This window comes from Protopterus annectens, chromosome 5.part0, assembly GCF_019279795.1.
Source record: "Protopterus annectens isolate FY-2018-M chromosome 5.part0, PAN1.0, whole genome shotgun sequence".
Classification (NCBI taxonomy): Eukaryota; Metazoa; Chordata; order Ceratodontiformes; family Protopteridae; genus Protopterus; species Protopterus annectens.
The window spans coordinates 274,955,580-274,973,873 of NC_056735.1; the positions used below are offsets into that span (position 1 = coordinate 274,955,580).

The 18,294-nt window shown below is 42.7% G+C and overlaps 1 protein-coding gene across 1 annotated transcript in view; it reads left to right on the plus strand.

Annotated features, from left to right (window-relative positions):
- RRP1B (ribosomal RNA processing 1B) overlaps positions 1 to 18,294 on the plus strand; it is a 1,940,580-nt gene that overhangs the window by 753,227 nt on the left and 1,169,059 nt on the right. Inside the window, exon 6 of the mRNA XM_044071827.1 lies at positions 12,830 to 12,959. Within this exon, the coding sequence (XP_043927762.1) occupies positions 12,830 to 12,959 (130 nt within the window). The remainder of the gene's footprint in view (positions 1 to 12,829; positions 12,960 to 18,294) is intronic.

Genomic DNA, 18,294 nt, shown 5'->3' on the forward strand with positions numbered 1-18,294 from the left:
ATGATCTATAACATAGGTTCATAGTTAGGTACTAGGCTGTCAGCCCTAGGGCCTATACAAGCCCAGCCAAAAAAGTACCCTGGCTTTTGCCACCCAAGAAAATTATTTTCCTGTGCCACTGTTGAACAGAGCCACAGAAGTGATCCCTGGGGTGAATTTCCTATTTCCCATCCAATCATCAAGATTTTTTTTGAAGCGTGCTAATAAGGAACTTTGTTTGATATAGATAGGTAGTTTATTCCAGAGTATGAGAAGTCTCTGGGACAAGAATCTATCCCTCCGGCATGTTCTGTTTATTGTGGTGACAAGGTTTTGGTCCCTAGAGCGTGCAGCTCGGAGGGATTGGGATTTCTTTAAGTGGAGCATATCCAACAGCTCTGGGTTTGACATAGCTTTGTATGTTAGGTAGAGATCACCTCTGAGTAGGTGATATGCGCTGGAGTTTTTTGAGACTGTCTGCGTAGGGCATCTGTTTGAGGCCGGTAATCCTCTTTGTGAGGTATTTCTGCGGCCTTTCCAGTTGTAGTAGATGTCTTGTGAGGTACATACCAAAAGGGGCGTTGTACTCTATAATGGGTCTAATGAGTGAAGAGTAGAGGGGAACAATGACCTCTTTTTTTTCTGGATGAGAAACCTTTTGTGATGAGGTGTGCCACGTAGAAGGATTTCCTGACTACTGTGGCGATGTGATTATCAAAGGAGAGACTACTGTCCACCTGTGTCCCAAGGTCTCTTATCACACTTTTGGTGTTAAGTATACTACCGCCTATGTTGTAGTTCATGGGTACAGAGTTTTTACCAAAGGGGATGACCATGCACTTTTTGGCATTGAGCTTGAGGCCATGGCTTTGACACCAGGCATCTGTCTCAGTGAGGCTCTTTTGTATGATGTCCACATCGTTAGGAGTTATGGCTCCTAGTTTACAGTCATCTGCGAACTTCATTATCCAAAGACCTTCTGTGTTAGCCTGTACTTCAGAGAAGTAGATTCCAAACAGGAGAGGACCTAGGACTGAACCCCGTGGTACTCCACTTGTCACTGGTCTGAAGTCGGATTTGGAGTCTGCTACTTTCACAGTGTGGGTTCTGTCAGTGAGCCAGTTGGTAACCCATCTTGTGACGTAGGGATTTATACTTAGTTTAGTGAGTTTATCTATAATTCCAGAGTGGGGGGATGGTGTCGAAAGCCTTGGCAAGATCTAGATAGGCTGTGTGAACCACCTTACCTTCATCTACGGCTTTGGTGACTGCTTCAAAGAAGTCTATCAGGTTTAGGAGACATGCTCTGCCTTTTACAAACCCGAACTGGGTGGGGTCCAGAGTTTGGAGATTACCAATGTCTTTGTTTATAAGTTCCATGATGATATATTCCATGGCCTTGCAGACCAGGCTCATCAGGCTAATGGGATGGTAGATGTCCTTCAAGGATGCATCTGCAGTCATAACATATGGGTTGTCCTGCCTCAGGCAGCCCTTCGGTCGGCCAGATTCCAAAGTCTGGGTCTGGCCTCGGCTGATGTCGCACTTTCCCCGACGTCAGAGCATCTGGGGTATAAAAGCATCAGCCGACGCCATTTTCCCCAGTCTTTCTTGCCGCGCGGTGCCCGAAGCAGAAGCTGTTCGCAAGTGCCGGTCGGTCAGATCCAGTGATTTCAGCTACCGAAGACTTGAAAAGCTAAGTACCCCGTTGGGGACTCTTTCTTGCCTCAGCCGATGTCAGACAAAGTAAATAATTGTTTAACTTATGGGAAACAAATACCTCATAAGGATTTCCATTCTTACTGCCTTCCTTGCTTAGGCCCAGACCACGACGTATCGGCCTGTTTAGCCTGTGCCTCCTTCAACTGACGAACTCTTAGACGTCGGTCGGAGTTTGCAGAGGAATTTTTTGGAGCCGCTTTTGCTTATAAAATGCCGTCGGAGACTCCGACTTCGCATATGGTCAAAAAAACGCAAGGAAAAGGACCGACACTCGCGGCGATTCCTTCTTCCGAAACCATACTTCCGACCACTGAGGCCAGAGAGGCCCCGGCTGAGTCGGCTTCAGAACTACCTACCGAAGCTAGTGTTCAGGAATTGTCCAACACCATACCTTTGGACATTTCTACCCCTGCACGTGGGGCAGCTAGGCCCCCTGCTTCCATGTCCATTAAGGCCTTTTCAAGGGCTAAAGCTGCCAAACTTTCAAAAGCTTTGCCTGTCAAATCTACCTCCCAGAGGCCTTCCTCTAGTTCAAAGATCCTCAGCCTTGCTGAGGACCTTATTTCCTTAATTAGGGGTTCACAACCTCACCCTGACAGGGCCTCTCAACCTCCTCCAGACAAAAGGCCCAGGACTGACCCCTCTGATCCACACTCCTCAGATGATTCCACGGATGGATCTGAGTTGTCAGACCACCAGGAAGGGGCTTACTCGCCTTATGAGGATTCAGATGCAGAGGAATCTATCCCTTCGGCCTCCCCTCCTGAGGAGTTTTCCTTTGGTGAGACTCTACACTCCATGAGAGAGCATTTTCAATGGCAAGGTCAGGATTTCTCTGATTCTAGAAAAAGATTAAGGACCTTTTTGCATTTGCCTCAGCATAGGCCCTTAGCTATACCTCCTGTTATGAATGTAATTGATGATGTGTACAATGATGTCAGTACGGCCCCTGATACTCTCCCTCCGGCCCCTGCCAAACCTGACAGATACTACAGGGTTCCAGATTCTCATTTCCACTTGTATAAAGCCCATTCTGCAGACCCAGAAACTATTTCTCAGGGCCCTAAAGGGGTTGCGGCCGCTACTGCCAAACATCCTCTACCCTCTGACAGAGAGTCTAGAGCTTTAGAGAGATGGGGAAAGAAGGTGTATACTTCTGCAACTCTTTCTGTCAGGGCATTAAACTGTCAATTTCATATGATACAGTACCAGGAATATTTGTTAGATGAACTGAATAAGAAACTTTCTTCTCCTGAACCCCTAGACCGTAAATCCCTTCAGGATTTGGTACACAACTCACAACAGGTTAGTAATCATTTCTTAAAATGTGGCTATGATGCACAGGAGGCTTCATTTAGATCAGCTATGACTGGGGCAGTTATTCGTAGGCATGCCTGGCTGAAGGAGCAATCTTTGCCAGACCATGTCAAAGCTAAACTCCTGGATGCTCCAATGGAGAAACAAAATTTATTTGGCTCCTCTGCGAGATCTTAAAAAAGGTTGAAGAAAAGGCAAAATCTGTGCTAACAGTTAAAGATTTCCTGCAAGTTCAACCACCGAGATTCAGCAGAAACTGGCCTACTAAGAATTGGTCCTTTCCAGACTCGGACAGAGCCCAGAGAGGCAGGAACAGGCGCCCTAGAGGCAGAGGTCAATCGAAGGGCTCATACAGAGGCCGTCAGTGGCAGCCTGCCAACCAGAGGAGTAGTGCAACAGCAACAACAACAACTACTACACCAGGTCAAGGTCAATGACTTAACTCTGATTCCGCCTACCAGGGATCAACTAGAAGCACCCTTGGGCGGAAAGCTGGCTTTATTCTCAAAAAACTGGCATTATATCACAAAGGATACATGGACACTGCAAATAATAGACAAAGGATACAGGTTCCACTTTCACACTTTGCCAAAAAGAGGCGGAATGCCAAACCTTCCACCAAATCAGAGGGCAGAGGCTTTAAAACAAATCAGCAATTTACTTCAGATGAAAGCTATAGAAAAGGTACCATGTTCAGAACAAGGCCAAGGATTTTACTCCAGACTATTCCTTGTACCAAGAAAGGAGAATCAATGGAGGCCTATTCTCGACCTGTCCGCACTGAACACTTATCTCATTGTGCCAAAATTCAAAATGCTAACCCTACAGCAACTTCTTCCCATGTTGGGCAAGGAGTCTTGGCTGGTGACTCTAGATCTCAAGGAGGCATACCTGCACATCCCTATTCGACCAAACTGCAGAAGACACCTCAGATTTCTTGCAGGATCAGAGCATTATCAATTTTCAGCATTGCCCTTTGGCTTATCTACTGCACCCAGAGTATTCACGAAATGCCTGGCATCAGTAATTGCACATTGCAGACTACAGGGAATTCAAATTTACCCATACCTGGACGACTGCCTAATACAAGCGGACAACAAGAAAAATTTGATAAAGGACTTGGCCTATGCCATACACCTGCTACAGTCCTTGGGATACACAGTCAACATCCAAAAGTCAAGACTAGTACCATCCCAAAGGATAACCTTTTTGGGTGCAGATCTGGACACAACCACCCAAATGGCCTTTCTCACAGAAGAAAAACAAAAACAACTTCCAGATTACTTCATGATTCTGACCAGACAAACTCAGCTTACTGCAAGGAAAATCATGCAGGCCCTGGGTTACATGGCATCCTGCATAATTCTAAAACAACATGCCAGGCTGCATATGAGGAAATTACAATGGTACCTCCGGAGTGTATGGTCTCAGCACAGTCACAGTTTAGAAACCATGATACCAATCATTCCATGCCTTCAAAAGGAATTCCTGTGGTGGGCTCAGGCCTGCCAGTCCAACAGAGGGTTGCCTTTCAACAAACCAAAACCAAGCAGACCATCACCACAGACGCCTCAGACCGAGGATGGGGAGCACAAATGGAGGACAAATGTATCCAAGGCCTATGGCCTCAAGGACAGCTAAGCATGCACATAAACCAAAAGGAAATGCTGGCAGTGAGGCATGCAATCGAGGCATTCAAGCCCTTCCTCCAACAAGGACACCTGCTAATAAGGACAGACAACACCACGGTCATGTGGTACATAAACAAGCAGGGAGGCACACATTCCTACCCTCTATGCCGGATGGCTATGACTCTGTGGGAACTATGCCTGAATCTCAATATCCAACTACAGGCCCAATTTGTGCCAGGGAAAGAAAATACACTGGCGGACAGCTTAAGCAGAACTACCATGGATGCACACGAATGGATGCTGCACCCAGACATCTTCCAACTCATAGCAAAGACATGTCGGAGATAGATTTGTTCGCCTCCCCACTCAACAGTCAACTGAAGACTTTCTGCTCAAGGACATACCACCCACAAGCTTGGAGGGTGGACTCTCTCTCTTTCAGCTGGAAAGCCCTAACAGTATATGCCTTCCCAAATTTACCCATACCTGGACGACTGCCTAATACAAGCGGACAACAAGAAAAATTTGATAAAGGACTTGGCCTATGCCATACACCTGCTACAGTCCTCGGGAAACACAGTCAACATCCAAAAGTCAAGACTAGTACCATCCCAAAGGATAACCTTTTTGGGTGCAGATCTGGACACAACCACCCAAATGGCCTTTCTCACAGAAGAAAAACAAAAACAACTTCCAGATTACTTCATGATTCTGACAAGACAAACTCAGTTTACTGCAAGGAAAATCCTGCAGGCCCTGGGTTACATGGCATCCTGCATAATTCTAAAACAACATGCCAGGCTGCATATGAGGAAATTACAATGGTACCTCTGGAGTCTATGGTCTCATTACAGTCACAGTTTAGAAACCATGATACCAATCATTCCATGCCTTCAAAAGGAATTCCTGTGGTGGGCTCAGGCCTGCCAGTCCAACAGAGGGTTGCCTTTCAACAAACCAAAACCAAGGCAGACCATCACCACGGACGCCTCAGACCGAGGATGGGGAGCACACATGGAGGACAAATGTATCCAAGGCCTATGGCCTCAAGGACAGCTAAGCATGCACATAAACCAAAAGGAAATGCTGGCAGTGAGGCATGCAATCGAGGCATTCAAGCCCTTCCTCCAACAAGGACACCTGCTAATAAGGACAGACAACACCACGGTCATGTGGTACATAAACAAGCAGGGAGGCACACATTCCTACCCTCTATGCCGGATGGCTATGAATCTGTGGGAACTATGCCTGAATCTCAATATCCAACTACAGGCCCAATTTGTGCCAGGGAAAGAAAATACACTGGCGGTCAGCTTAAGCAGAACTACCATGGATGCACACGAATGGATGCTGCACCCAGACATCTTCCAACTCATAGCAAAGACATGGGGAATGCCGGAGATAGATTTGTTCGCCTCCCCACTCAACAATCAACTGAAGACTTTCTGCTAAAGGACATACCACCCACAAGCTTGGAGGGTGGACTCTCTCTCTTTCAGCTGGAAATCCCTAACAGTATATGCCTTCCCACCTCCCCATTGATGTACAAAGTTCTACTGAAGATCAGGGAGGAACAGCCAAAAGTGATACTAATAGCTCCGGACTGGCCAAGACAACACTGGTATCCATTATTGAGAAGCATGTCTCAGGCAAAATCATGGCCTCTCCCCCTATGGCCTCTTCTTCTGACGCAGAACAATTACAAGACCCTGCATCCCAACTTGAAAACATTGCAGCTAACTGCCTGGAAAATTCCTTAAATCCCAGTCAAACTGTTTTATCTCAGAGGGTGAAGGACATTATCCTGGAGGCTCGCAGGCCTTCCACAAGGAAGACATACTCAGCTAAATGGAAGAGATTTCTCATTTGGAGCACATCAAAGGGCACAGATGTCACAGTGGCAAACCTAACACATATCCTAGAATACTTAGCAGAATTGTTCCACAATGGCCTGTCCTATTCTTCCATTAAGATTCATGCTTCAGCAATTTCAGCAGAATACAATGTGGATCCACCTATCTTCTCACACCCTCTCCTCAGACAATTTCTGAGAGGGATCAAAAATATTAAACCTCCAAGAAGACCCCCTCTACCTACCTGGGATTTCAACTTTGTGCTGGAGAAACTGACCCTACCTCCTTTTGAACCAGCAGCATCAGCGGATCTACAGTTTCTATCTTGGAAAACTGCATTCCTTCTGGCAATCACTTCAGCAAGAAGAGTATCTGAGTTACAAGCATTGATGGCAGTGCAGCCTTTTCTTATTTTCCACCAGGACAGGGTGTCACTAAGAACCAATCCTACTTTTATGCCAAAGGTGGTATCTAGGGTATCCTTGAACCAAGCTATTCACTTGCCTACGTTCTTCCCTAATCCACAGAATAGAGGGAAAAACTTTGCACACCCTGGATATACACAGGCAACTACGCTACTACTTGGACAGAACAAAACTAGCAGAAAACTGACCAACTTTTTGTAGCATATGCAACTGGGGTGCAAGGAAGAGCAATTTCCAAACAGACAATTTCAAAATGGATAGGAAATTGCATTCGCTTTTGCTACTCCTTTCATGGAAAGACAGTTCCTGAAAATATCAGGCCTCACTCCACAAGGGCCACGGCCACCACTACAGCCTTCCTACGGGGGGTGGCTACCAAGGACATTTTAGAAGCTGCTACTTGGAGCTCCGTGCATACATTTGCCAAGCATTACAATTTACCTTTATACTCTAGATCCAGAGCAGGGTTTGCAACTGCAGTACTGCAGGGGATCTTAACTACACCATCCTTTTCTTAGTACCTCCTCCCCCAGATTGGCTATGGTATTCTACCCATATGTTATTTATTTATTTATTTATTTATTTTATATTTGTTAACCGGGCTAGTCTAGCTGGATACATATCCTTTTTCAGTAGAGGCCCGAGGAGAAAAGCTCCAACATAATGGTAAATCACAAGTTGAAAAAAACAAGTTATAAAAAATACAGGTTATAAAAAATACAAGTTATAAAAAAGTATAAAAAAGTAGACGTGTTACATTTACAAGATTAGTAAAAAAGTACATTTTACATAGAAGTAATATGAGACAAAGATCGATCGGCTGGTAATACATAGCAGAGATATGTTATATACTAATAGTATATATACGAGTTCAAGAGTCACCCGCTTATATTTGGGGTAAAGAGGATTTTCAAGATCAGTAATTGGGAACAAGAATTAAGGAGATAGGGGACTGGATGGATTTGATATGAAAGTTTGATATGTTAGGTTAGTCAGGTTCAGGACATGGGCATAGCCATTGTGTCTTGAGATATTCTTTCAGGTTGCTTTTGAACTGGTTGTGAGAGGTTGTATTTCTAAGGTAGTTTGGGAGGGAGTTCCATGGCTTGCCAATGGAGTTGGCAAAGAGGGCATCACCGCCAGAATTGTTAGCTTTAATGGTTAGGATCTGGGTGCTGTTGGATGATCGGAGACTATTTAGGTTAGTGTATGGGATCAGTATGCTACACAGAGAGGGGGTTCTATCTGGTTGATTAATTATTTTACATGCTTCAGTGAGTTGGTTGAGTTTGAGAAGGTTGGGCAGTTCCAACCAGCCAAGTTGCCTCAGGTTATGACAATGGTGGGTGCGATATGGAGAACCTGTTATAAATCTAGCAATGTGGTTATAGGCCAGAGAGAGCATGTTTAGTTCACGTTTATTGAGGAAAGAAAGGACTGGGGAGGCATAGGGGAGGGTAGAGAGGAGATGTGTGCAGGCAATGATGCATCCTTGAAGGACATAGTACAGTTTTGTACCTACCATAAATGTAGATGTCCGATAGGTATGCATCTGCAGTCAGGATTACCCTCCCTCCTTCCCCTCTGTGGTATTCCTAGGGTGCTTACCCCTCTTTTAGCTAGCTGGGGGAATCTATTATGGTGTATTTGTTTGTTTATACATGTATATAATTTGCAAATGTTTGGAACTTTTCAGCATTTATCCAAATTTAGCCTGCCTATAGGGCACCTGGCATCTGGGGCAAGAAAAACTGAGGAAAATGGCGTCGGCTGATGCTTTTATACCCCAGACGCTCTGACGTCGGGGAAAGTGCGACATCAGCTGAGGCCAGACCCAGACTTTGGAATCCGGCCGACCGAAGGGCTGCCTGAGGCAGGACAACCCATATGTTATGACTGCAGATGCATACCTATCGGACATCTACATTTATGGTAGGTACAAAACTGTACTTTCCCGGGGTCCGTGTTGGCTCCCCCCTTGTGGAGTGGGATAACCATCGCTGTGTGCCATTCAGCGGGCACAAAGCCTGAGGTGAGGCTAGGATTGAACATGGTACTTAGGTGGGGTGCCAGTTCGTTCTGTAGTTCATGTAAAATGCAGCCTGTGATGTCTGGTCCCATGGATGCTGTGTTCTTGGCTTTGGAGAGTGTGGTTTTTACCTGTGCAGCTGTGATTACAGGAACTTTGCATTCTTCCGGTATAGAGATGGGCTCTTTAGGGGATGAGAGGGGGGTAAAGTTAGCACTGAACCTATCTGCCAGGATGTTGACAATATCAGTTGGTTCTGTATATTTAGTGCCATTGTGCTGTAACTCAGAGCAGATCTGAGTGTTGCCATTGAGATTCTTGACATAGCTATAGAATGCTTTGTGGTTGTCTTTAGAATCAGTGGCGATTTTGTTTTCGTAACTAGTTTTGTCAGGGATCGCAGCTTCTTACTGAAGCTGACCAGGGAGTTCCTCCACTCATGGGATTTTACTCTTTTGCAACCGTTTCTTCCTTCTGTTGTACAGTTTGTTTATGGCAGGGGACCACCAGATTGGCTTCCTTTTTTTGGAGGATAGCGTCTTGATTCTGTTTGGGATAGCATGATCCATGCACTTGTGTAAGTGCTTATAAAGTGCAATTGTGCAGGATTCAGTAGTCGTAACTGTATTGCCCATTTGCATGGGTGTCATGAAGTTTACCACTTCTGTCTTAAGAAGAATAAAGTTGGCTTTGGAGAAATTTTTTACTGTGTTTTTTTTAATGGGGGGGGGGGGCTGTGGGCAGAATGTGGATATCTAGGGTAATTAGCTTATGGTCGGATTGGACCAATGAGCCGTTGACTTCAGGTGTGGAACACCGGTCACTCATGTTGGTAATGACTAGATGTAGGATATTGTTGCCCCTGGTGGGGGTGTGGATAAGTTGATCCAGGGCATTTGCAGTTTATGAATTCCAGAAAGCGTTGAGCGAAGGAGTTAGTACATAAATAGTTTTCCCAGTTAATGGTGGGGTAGTTGAAATCGTCCATTATTAAGGTGTTTGGTTGAACCCTAATATTTTCCAGTACATCAAGAAAAAGAGGAGTGGGAATCTTGGGGCATGGTGGGGGATCTGTAGCAAGCTACAATTTGGATTTCAGTTTTGCCCAGAGTTAGTTGCACTTGGATATGCTCAGCTGCATTATGCTGAGCAACTAGCCTGGAGGTGTGGATATCCTTAATGAATATGGACATACCTCTGCCTTTGGTGTTCCGGTCCAGGTTACATGGCTGAAAAGTGTGGTATGAGTTATAGCCTGGTAGTGCAGGGGTGCTCTCTGCAGCCTTGAACCAGGTCTCAGTCACTGCACAGATATCTATGTTCTCCATTTTAAGGAGTGCCTTGAGTGAGTGCATTTTAAGATTTAGACTTCTAGCATTGAGTAGCATCACCCTCAGTTTTTGCTTGCCTGTTCCTATTACGGTGGTGAATTTGTCATTTGAACCTTGCCTAAAAAAGGCACTATAGAGGTGGCAAGAACCTTAGCCAGTATTCAGAATCCCAGGGGGTGACAGGTGCAGGCCAACTCTGGCAAAGCATCGTGATCTGTCGACCATGTCACCCCAGGCAGACAGTTACTGGATCCCTTTAGAATGACACCAGAAGCTTAGCCAATTGTTGAAGTCAATCATTTTGTCCTTGTACTGTGGTATCATTCTGGGTGATGGCAGAATGCTACTGAGGGCTAGGGTCATACCTGCCTGGGCTACAAGATCAGAGAGCTCTTCCATGTCGCTTTTCATGTAGTCCAGGGAGGTACGTCTCAGGTTGTTTACTCCAACATGGACAATGACAGAGTCATATTTGTACTTTTTGTGGAGTGACCTGAGAGAGTGGGTTATGTGGCGGATCCTGCACCCAACAGGCAGCTGACTGTAACCTTCTCCTTGTTTAGCCTGGTGAGTGGGACGTCAGTGTGCGTGACTATAGAGTCACCTATGAATAGTGTGTTGGGTACGTTGTTTTGCCTTATTGGCTGTGGTTGAGTGGCACACGGAGTCTGCGGGCTATGTGTCATTTGGGTTGTAACAGCTATGAATGAAAACTTGTGCTGTGATGTAATTTCTATAGATTTAACTTCAGCATTTGACAGGTCATACACAAAACACTGATCAATAAATTATAAGAACTTTGTATTTTTTTTTACTCTTGATAAGATCGATAGCTGCATGGCTTACAAGTAGGACATGGCAAGTATCATACAACATTTTGGACTGGTGAAATTATTGAGTTACAGTCAGGGTGTCCCACTGGGCCCTGTCCTAGGCCCTTACTTGTTCAGATTGTATCTTTCATTCATATTTTTTTTTCATCTGAGGTGTTCCACAGTCTGTATGCAGATGACCTGAAACTGAATAAACTGATTACAGGTGTTGCAGATAGGGAATGTCTGCAAAGGAACTTAATTAAATTGATCATTTGGACACAGGAGAATTTAATAAATGCATCAAAATCTAAGAATATGAGATTTGGGAGACATAAATTGAAAGGAATATTTAATACAACACACAATGATTTTAAACTGTAGATTCATTTAAGGACCTGATTATGTGGGTAGATCCAGCAATGCATTTTCTGATCATATCAACCAGCTGGTTAATGAAGGTTATATAACTATAGGTTTTATAAAAAAAATGTACGTAGTCTAACTTGATTATGGAATAACAATATGGAAACCTTATAAGAAAACAAGCATGAGTAAACTGAAAGAGCACAGTAGAAATATTCCAAGAGCATCAGTGGATGTGAAAAATTAAGTAATTATGAAAGACTAAAATATCTGAACTTGTACAGTGTCTCATAGATATTTGAGGAGATCTTATTAGGGTATATAGTGCATTTAGAGACCGCTATCTCTGTGAATGATTGGGGCTATCAAAAGTAGTAGAAAATCAAACAACCTATGTAGAATAGTCTATAGGAATGAGAAGTGTACTAATTGGCTCTCTGAGAGAGTACTCATGCATGGAACAGACCACCTAACTACATTAAAGTAAGCACTAGTTTAGAAATTTTTAAGAACAGCCTGGACACATTATGGGAACAGCTGTTTTGGTATATTAGCAGGCTAGAAGAGCTTTAATGCCCATGCCTGAAATATTTGTATGTAAACAAAGTGCCATTGCGAAGCTTAAAAACTTCAATACATAGTTTGCAAGATTCTATGTATATTTTAGCTGCATTAACACAGACAAATTGCATTACAGTAAATCATTTGTTAGCATGGAAAGATTTTTCTTGCAAAGAGAGGAGGTGCTAGATTAAGAGGCAAAGAAGGTAGTGAGGATGAATAGGTTGTTACACTGTGTTGAAGTCAGTGGTATTTTGCCCATTCTCTTGACAATTTTTAGTAGTTCATTTGTGAATAATTTGCAGTCTGTAAGCCCTTTGGTTTTACTATTAATTATTCTTGGTTTTGGGGAGTAATGTTGAAAGGGAGTGGTTATTTTTTTGGCATTTTAGGATCCAAAACCTCATTATTAATACAAGCGTGGGTTGTAATGGATGATTGGATGTAATAATGTAAGAGTCTTAATTGATTACAGTTATTTTTTTTTCTTTTCAGAGAAAAATGGCGCAGAAGCTAAAGCTACAGACTAAACTCCATTTAGTGGCTTAGAATCTAGTGTGAAAATTAAGTTTGATAATTTTCTTTCTTTTTTTAATTCTTGACAGAGGGTTATATATTTCCCCTTAGAATAATTAGTTATTTTCTCTTCATCTGTACTAAATAGGAAGAGACGACTATCTGAAATGTTGAAAATAGCTTGCTGACATTTTCCAAGGATTTTGGAATATTTGTCTTTCCTACTGTATTTAGTGTTGAAGTAAAGGGCTGGGTTATATTTTAACATGAATGTCTTTTGTCTACAGTCTGATTGAAAAGTGGTTCGGTTTGTCGGTGTATGAGCTCTTCAATTCTGAGAATTCAAGTCCAAAAGGAATTAAATTGCATTTCATTGACATATACCTGGATGAGTTGGCCAGAGTTGGAGCAGAAGAGGTAAAAGACATGTTAATAAAGGCAAATAGTAGTTTGTTTTAGAAAACGTTTTTCCACCTACTAGCCATTACATTTGAAGTTTTGCTGTCTGAAACAAATTCTTATTTGTACCTCTTATTCATTGTCTCACATTTGCCCTCCACTTTGCCTCCATTTGTAAACAGTTATGGGTATTTAATGCGACCTTAGTGAAAAAAAAATTATGTCTTTTCCTGGTTGTTGTCAGAAATGCCTTGTGATTCTGTGTTATTCAGGCTATTAAGCAGCTTGAGATTACTAAAGGGTTGCAGTCTTAGTCTACCACATCCCTGAGTCTTACCTTAACTTTATCAACCAATATAGGTATTAGAAAGTATTAAATAGGCTTTTCAGTATGCTGGCAATGGCGTAGCAAACATTTTACCTAGCTACTTCCATTAGTCCAGTTCTACTGCAATTTGTCTTCTAAATTGAAATTCAAGCAGCTACATGTGGATAAGTTGTGCAAGTTGCTACTGAAATGGACTTATTTGCTGCAGATGTGGATTTATTTAAACCAGAAAATGCATGAACATGTGGACATTTCATTAGTGGAAACCACATTTAGCATCTTTAAAAAGAATGTTTGAAAAAATAGTGAAGGAGCTCATTTTGTAGAGATTATTTTAGTAACAGCAGTGTCAAAATGAGATAAAACAATGCCCAACTCTTCTGAAATCATATCTTCGTTTGCCGTGTGTTGGTTGGCACAGATAGGGAGTTTGGATGCCAGATGTGCCAACTAAAATATGCAATGAATGGCAGCATGCAGTGACAACAAATATGAAGAAAAGGCTTCAGCTGACAACAGAAGAATGATGCCTTTATTCATGCCACTGGTACTCTGTAGATTAAAGCACAAAAGTACAAGAAAATGCACACAAGTCTAACTCGGCAGTTCACAAAATACAACCCAACTCCCGGAGCATAAAAATATTTACGCATTGCAATTCTGGGTATGTGCTTTCCATCTCCAGACTAGTCTGCACACAAGCAATCATCAGAGCATTGCCTTAGCATTGCAGATCTCCTCCTTATTGCTGTTTGTTTGAACTACCATGCCTTCCATTTTCCTTACCCTCAGTGACTGCCTTTTACATAATTTATTTTTTACACACACACACACACACATACACATACACTCTTCCCAGGGAAGGCTGGCAGATCTCCAATTCCCCACAGCTTTCTTCCTAGCATAGTAGTACTGCCACCTCTTAGAATGGTCACGTCCTTCATTTACTTGCTGTTAATAAGAAATTATACACAATAATATTTTTTTTGGTAGTAGGTGTAAATCGTCTGTCTAGGTGGTGATGAGAGCCACCATGGCTTGTTACTCTACAATTATAAATTATTACCCTCCTCAGGTAATACACCTATCCTCAGCCCTACACCTTACCTTGGGGAAAAAAACATTTCTGTAACACCACCACCACCACTACACAAGGTACTAGGATACATATCACATACAGTACGATTCACATACAACACTAAATAATCTCTTTCCTATCCCTTAATCTAACCCTAATCTGCAAACACTTGTGCACACACACACACACTCACCCATAATAGTGAAACTTTTGATATATCCTAAAGTTTCAACATTAAAAATCCAACTATCTATGCATATCAATGACTACACACTACACTTGGCTAAACACACTTTAGTGATTTAGACATTCAGTAAAATGCATGTTTAACCAGAGATTACTACATTTAAAGGCTCCGTGAAATGTACGTGTAATGAACTGACAAATTATTTACAAGTATACACACAAACACCACGCATATGCACTCACAGACACTCATGTATGCACACAAACAAGTGTCTGTGTAAAGATATGTAAATATATATGTATATATATATATATATATATATATATATATATATATATATATATACACACGCACGCACACGCGCACACACACACACGGATTCACTTCATAACACTGAAACTCAAAACACTGAAAACACATATCAAACATATACTGAGTTTAAACATAAATCATAGCACTTTCCACCAAGTGTAACCAGGGGGGCAAGCCCCCCTGTGCCCCCCACACCCCCTGCTACTTATATATATATATATATATATATATATATATATATATATATATATATATATCAACTCTAAGATTGCACTTCACTACACTCAGTGCAATCTTGGAGTTGATATATTTAAGTAGCAGGAGGTGTGTGTGTGTGGGGGGGGGTGCTCAGCTCCCCATATGAGGGGTGCAGGGGGGCTTGCCCCCCCTGCTTACACTTGGTGGAAAGTGCTATGATTTATGTTTAAACTCTGTATATGTATAATATGTGTTTTCAGTGTTTTGAGTTTCACTGTTTTGAGTTTTCAGTGTTTTGAAGTTTCAGTGTTTTGGTCTTCTGTATTATGAAGTTTTCTCATTTTCAGTGTTTTGAGTTTTCAGTGTTATGAAGTGAATCCATACACACACACACACATATATATATATATATATATATATATATATATATATATATATATATATATATATATATATATATGTGTGTGTGTGTATTTAGGCAAAGTTCAAAGGACAAAACCACCACCATAACAGGTACAAAGCATGCATGCAAAATCTAAAGGTAATGCTACTCAATGCTAGAAGTCTAAACCTCAAAACGCAATCTCTTGAGGCACTCCTAAAAATGGAGAACATCGATATCTGTGCAGTAACTGAGACCTGGTTCAAGGCTCCAGAGAGCACCCCTGCAGTACCAGGCTACAACTCTTACCACACTTTTCGGCTACAAAACCAGGATCAAAACACTAAAGGTGGAGGAGTGTCCATATTCACCAAGGATATTCACACCACCAGTTGAGTTGCCCAACACAATGCGTCTGAAATTCTCCAGGTGCAACTAACACTAGGTAAGACTGCAATCCAAATTGTAGCTTGCTACAGATCCCCACCATGCCCCAAGATTCTCACTACACCTTTCTAGACATACTGGAAAATATTAATATACAACCAAACACCCTAATACTGGGTGATTTCAACTACCCTGCCATTAACTGGGAAAACTACTTGTGCACCAACACCTTTGCCCAATGGTTCTTGGAACTCATAAATTCCAGTGCCCTGGATCAACTAATCCATAGTCCCACCAGAGGCTCCAATATCCTAGACCTGGTCATTATCAACATGGGAAAGCGATGCTCCACACCTGTGGTCACCCTCTCGTTGGTCAGGTTAGACCATAAGCTAATAACCCTTAACATCCACATCCCCCCCCCCCCAGTAAGGAAACCTCCATAAAAAACGTCTCCGAGGCCAACTTCATGCTACTCAAGTCAGAAGTTACAAACTTCATGACACCCATGCAGACGGGAACTGAGAGTTCGACTGTTGAGTCTTACACTAAGGCACTGCATGAGCACATTCACTCATGCATGAATCGTGCCATCCCAAACAGAACCAAGATGCTCTCCTCCAAAAAAGCCAATCTGGTGGTTCCCTGCCATAAACAAACTTTACAACAAAAGGAAAAAAATTATTGCAGAAAAGAGGAAAACTCCAGGATGCAAAAAAACTCCCTTACCAGCCTCAGTAAGATGCTGAGATCCCTCATAAAATTCTCCAAAGCTAGTTAAGAAAACAAAATTGCCAAAGATTCCAAAGACAACCACAAGGCATTCTATAACTATGTCAAGAATCTAAATGGTAATGCTCAGATCTGCTCTGAGCTACAACAGAATGGCATTAAATATACTGATCCCAAGGATATTGCCAATATCCTGGCAGATCAATTCAGTGCCAACTTCACCCCCTAAATGGCCCATCTCAATACTACTGGAAGATTGCCAAATTCTGGTAATAACGGCCATACAGGTAAAAAACACACTCTCCAAAGCTAAGAATACATCCATGGGACCAGATGACATACCGGGCTGTGTACTATATGAACTACAAAATGAACTGGCACCTCACCCAAGTGTCATGTTTAATCATACCCTCACCTCAGGCTTCGTGTCCACTGAGTGGCACACAGCTACAGTTATCCCACTCCACAAGGGGGGATCCACCTTGGATCCTGGGAACTACTGCCCCATCAGTCTGACAAGCCTGATTTGCAAGGCCATGGAACGTATTATCATGGAACTTATAAACAAAGACATTGGCAACCTTAAAACACAGGACCCCACCCAATTTAGGTTTGTGAAAGGCCGATCTTGTCTCCTGAACCTTATTGACTTCTTTGAATCAGTCTCCAGAGCCGTGGGCAAGGGTAAGGTAGTCCACACAGCCTATCTAGACCTTGTCAAGGACTTTGACACCAATCCCCCACTCTGGAATCATAGATAAACTTACTAAGGTGGGCATTAATCCCTGCATCACTCGATGGTTGCCAACTGGCTTACTGACAGAACCCACACTGTAAAAGTAGCTGACTCTAAATCCAGCTCCAGACAAGTGACAAGTGGAGTACCTCAGGGTTCAGTCCTGGGACCTCTCTTGTTTGGCATCTACTTCTCTGACGTACAGGCCAACACTAAGAGACACTGGCTAACAAAGTTTGCAGATGACTGCAAACTGGGAGCCATTATTGAATCCCCAAATGATGTGGATACTCTACAAAAGGGCCTTACAGAAACAGATGCTTGGTGCCAGAGCCATTGGCTCTCAAGCTCAATGCCAAGAAATGTATAGTTATCCCCTTTGGGAAAAAACATGTACCCGTGAATTATCACATAGGTGGCAGTACACTAAACACCGAAAGTGTGATAAGAGACTTAGGGACACAGGTGGACAGTGGTCTCACCTTCAATAGCCACATCACCACAACAGTCAGGAAATCCTTCTGTGTGGCACACCTCATCACTAAGGGCTTTTCATCGAGAAAAAAGGAGGTCATTGTCCCACTGTACTCATCCCTCATTAGACCCATTATGGAATACAATGCCCCATTTGGTATGTACCTCTCAAGACATCTGCAGCAACTGGAAAGGTCGCAGAAATACCTCACTAAAAGAATCACAGGCCTAAAGCAGATGCTGATGTGTGAAAACTCTCTGCAATAAGTGGTCCTTGCTGTACATTTACAGGTGACAAATAGTAGGACCCCAAACTAAGTCTGTCTGCTACTTCTTAATGCCTTCAGTGGGAAGCTTTTTCTCTCTCATGAGTGGTACAGAATTAAAATGCGATTTACTAGTTCCTTAATTGGAATTCTGTCATGTTCACTCCCCTTTTTTCTATTTCATATTTATTTATACTTTGGTAGCCAGTAAAGTGAACTGGTCCCAGGACCCTCTTTAGCCACAACTTTGGATATTTGGCAAAGATAATAAGT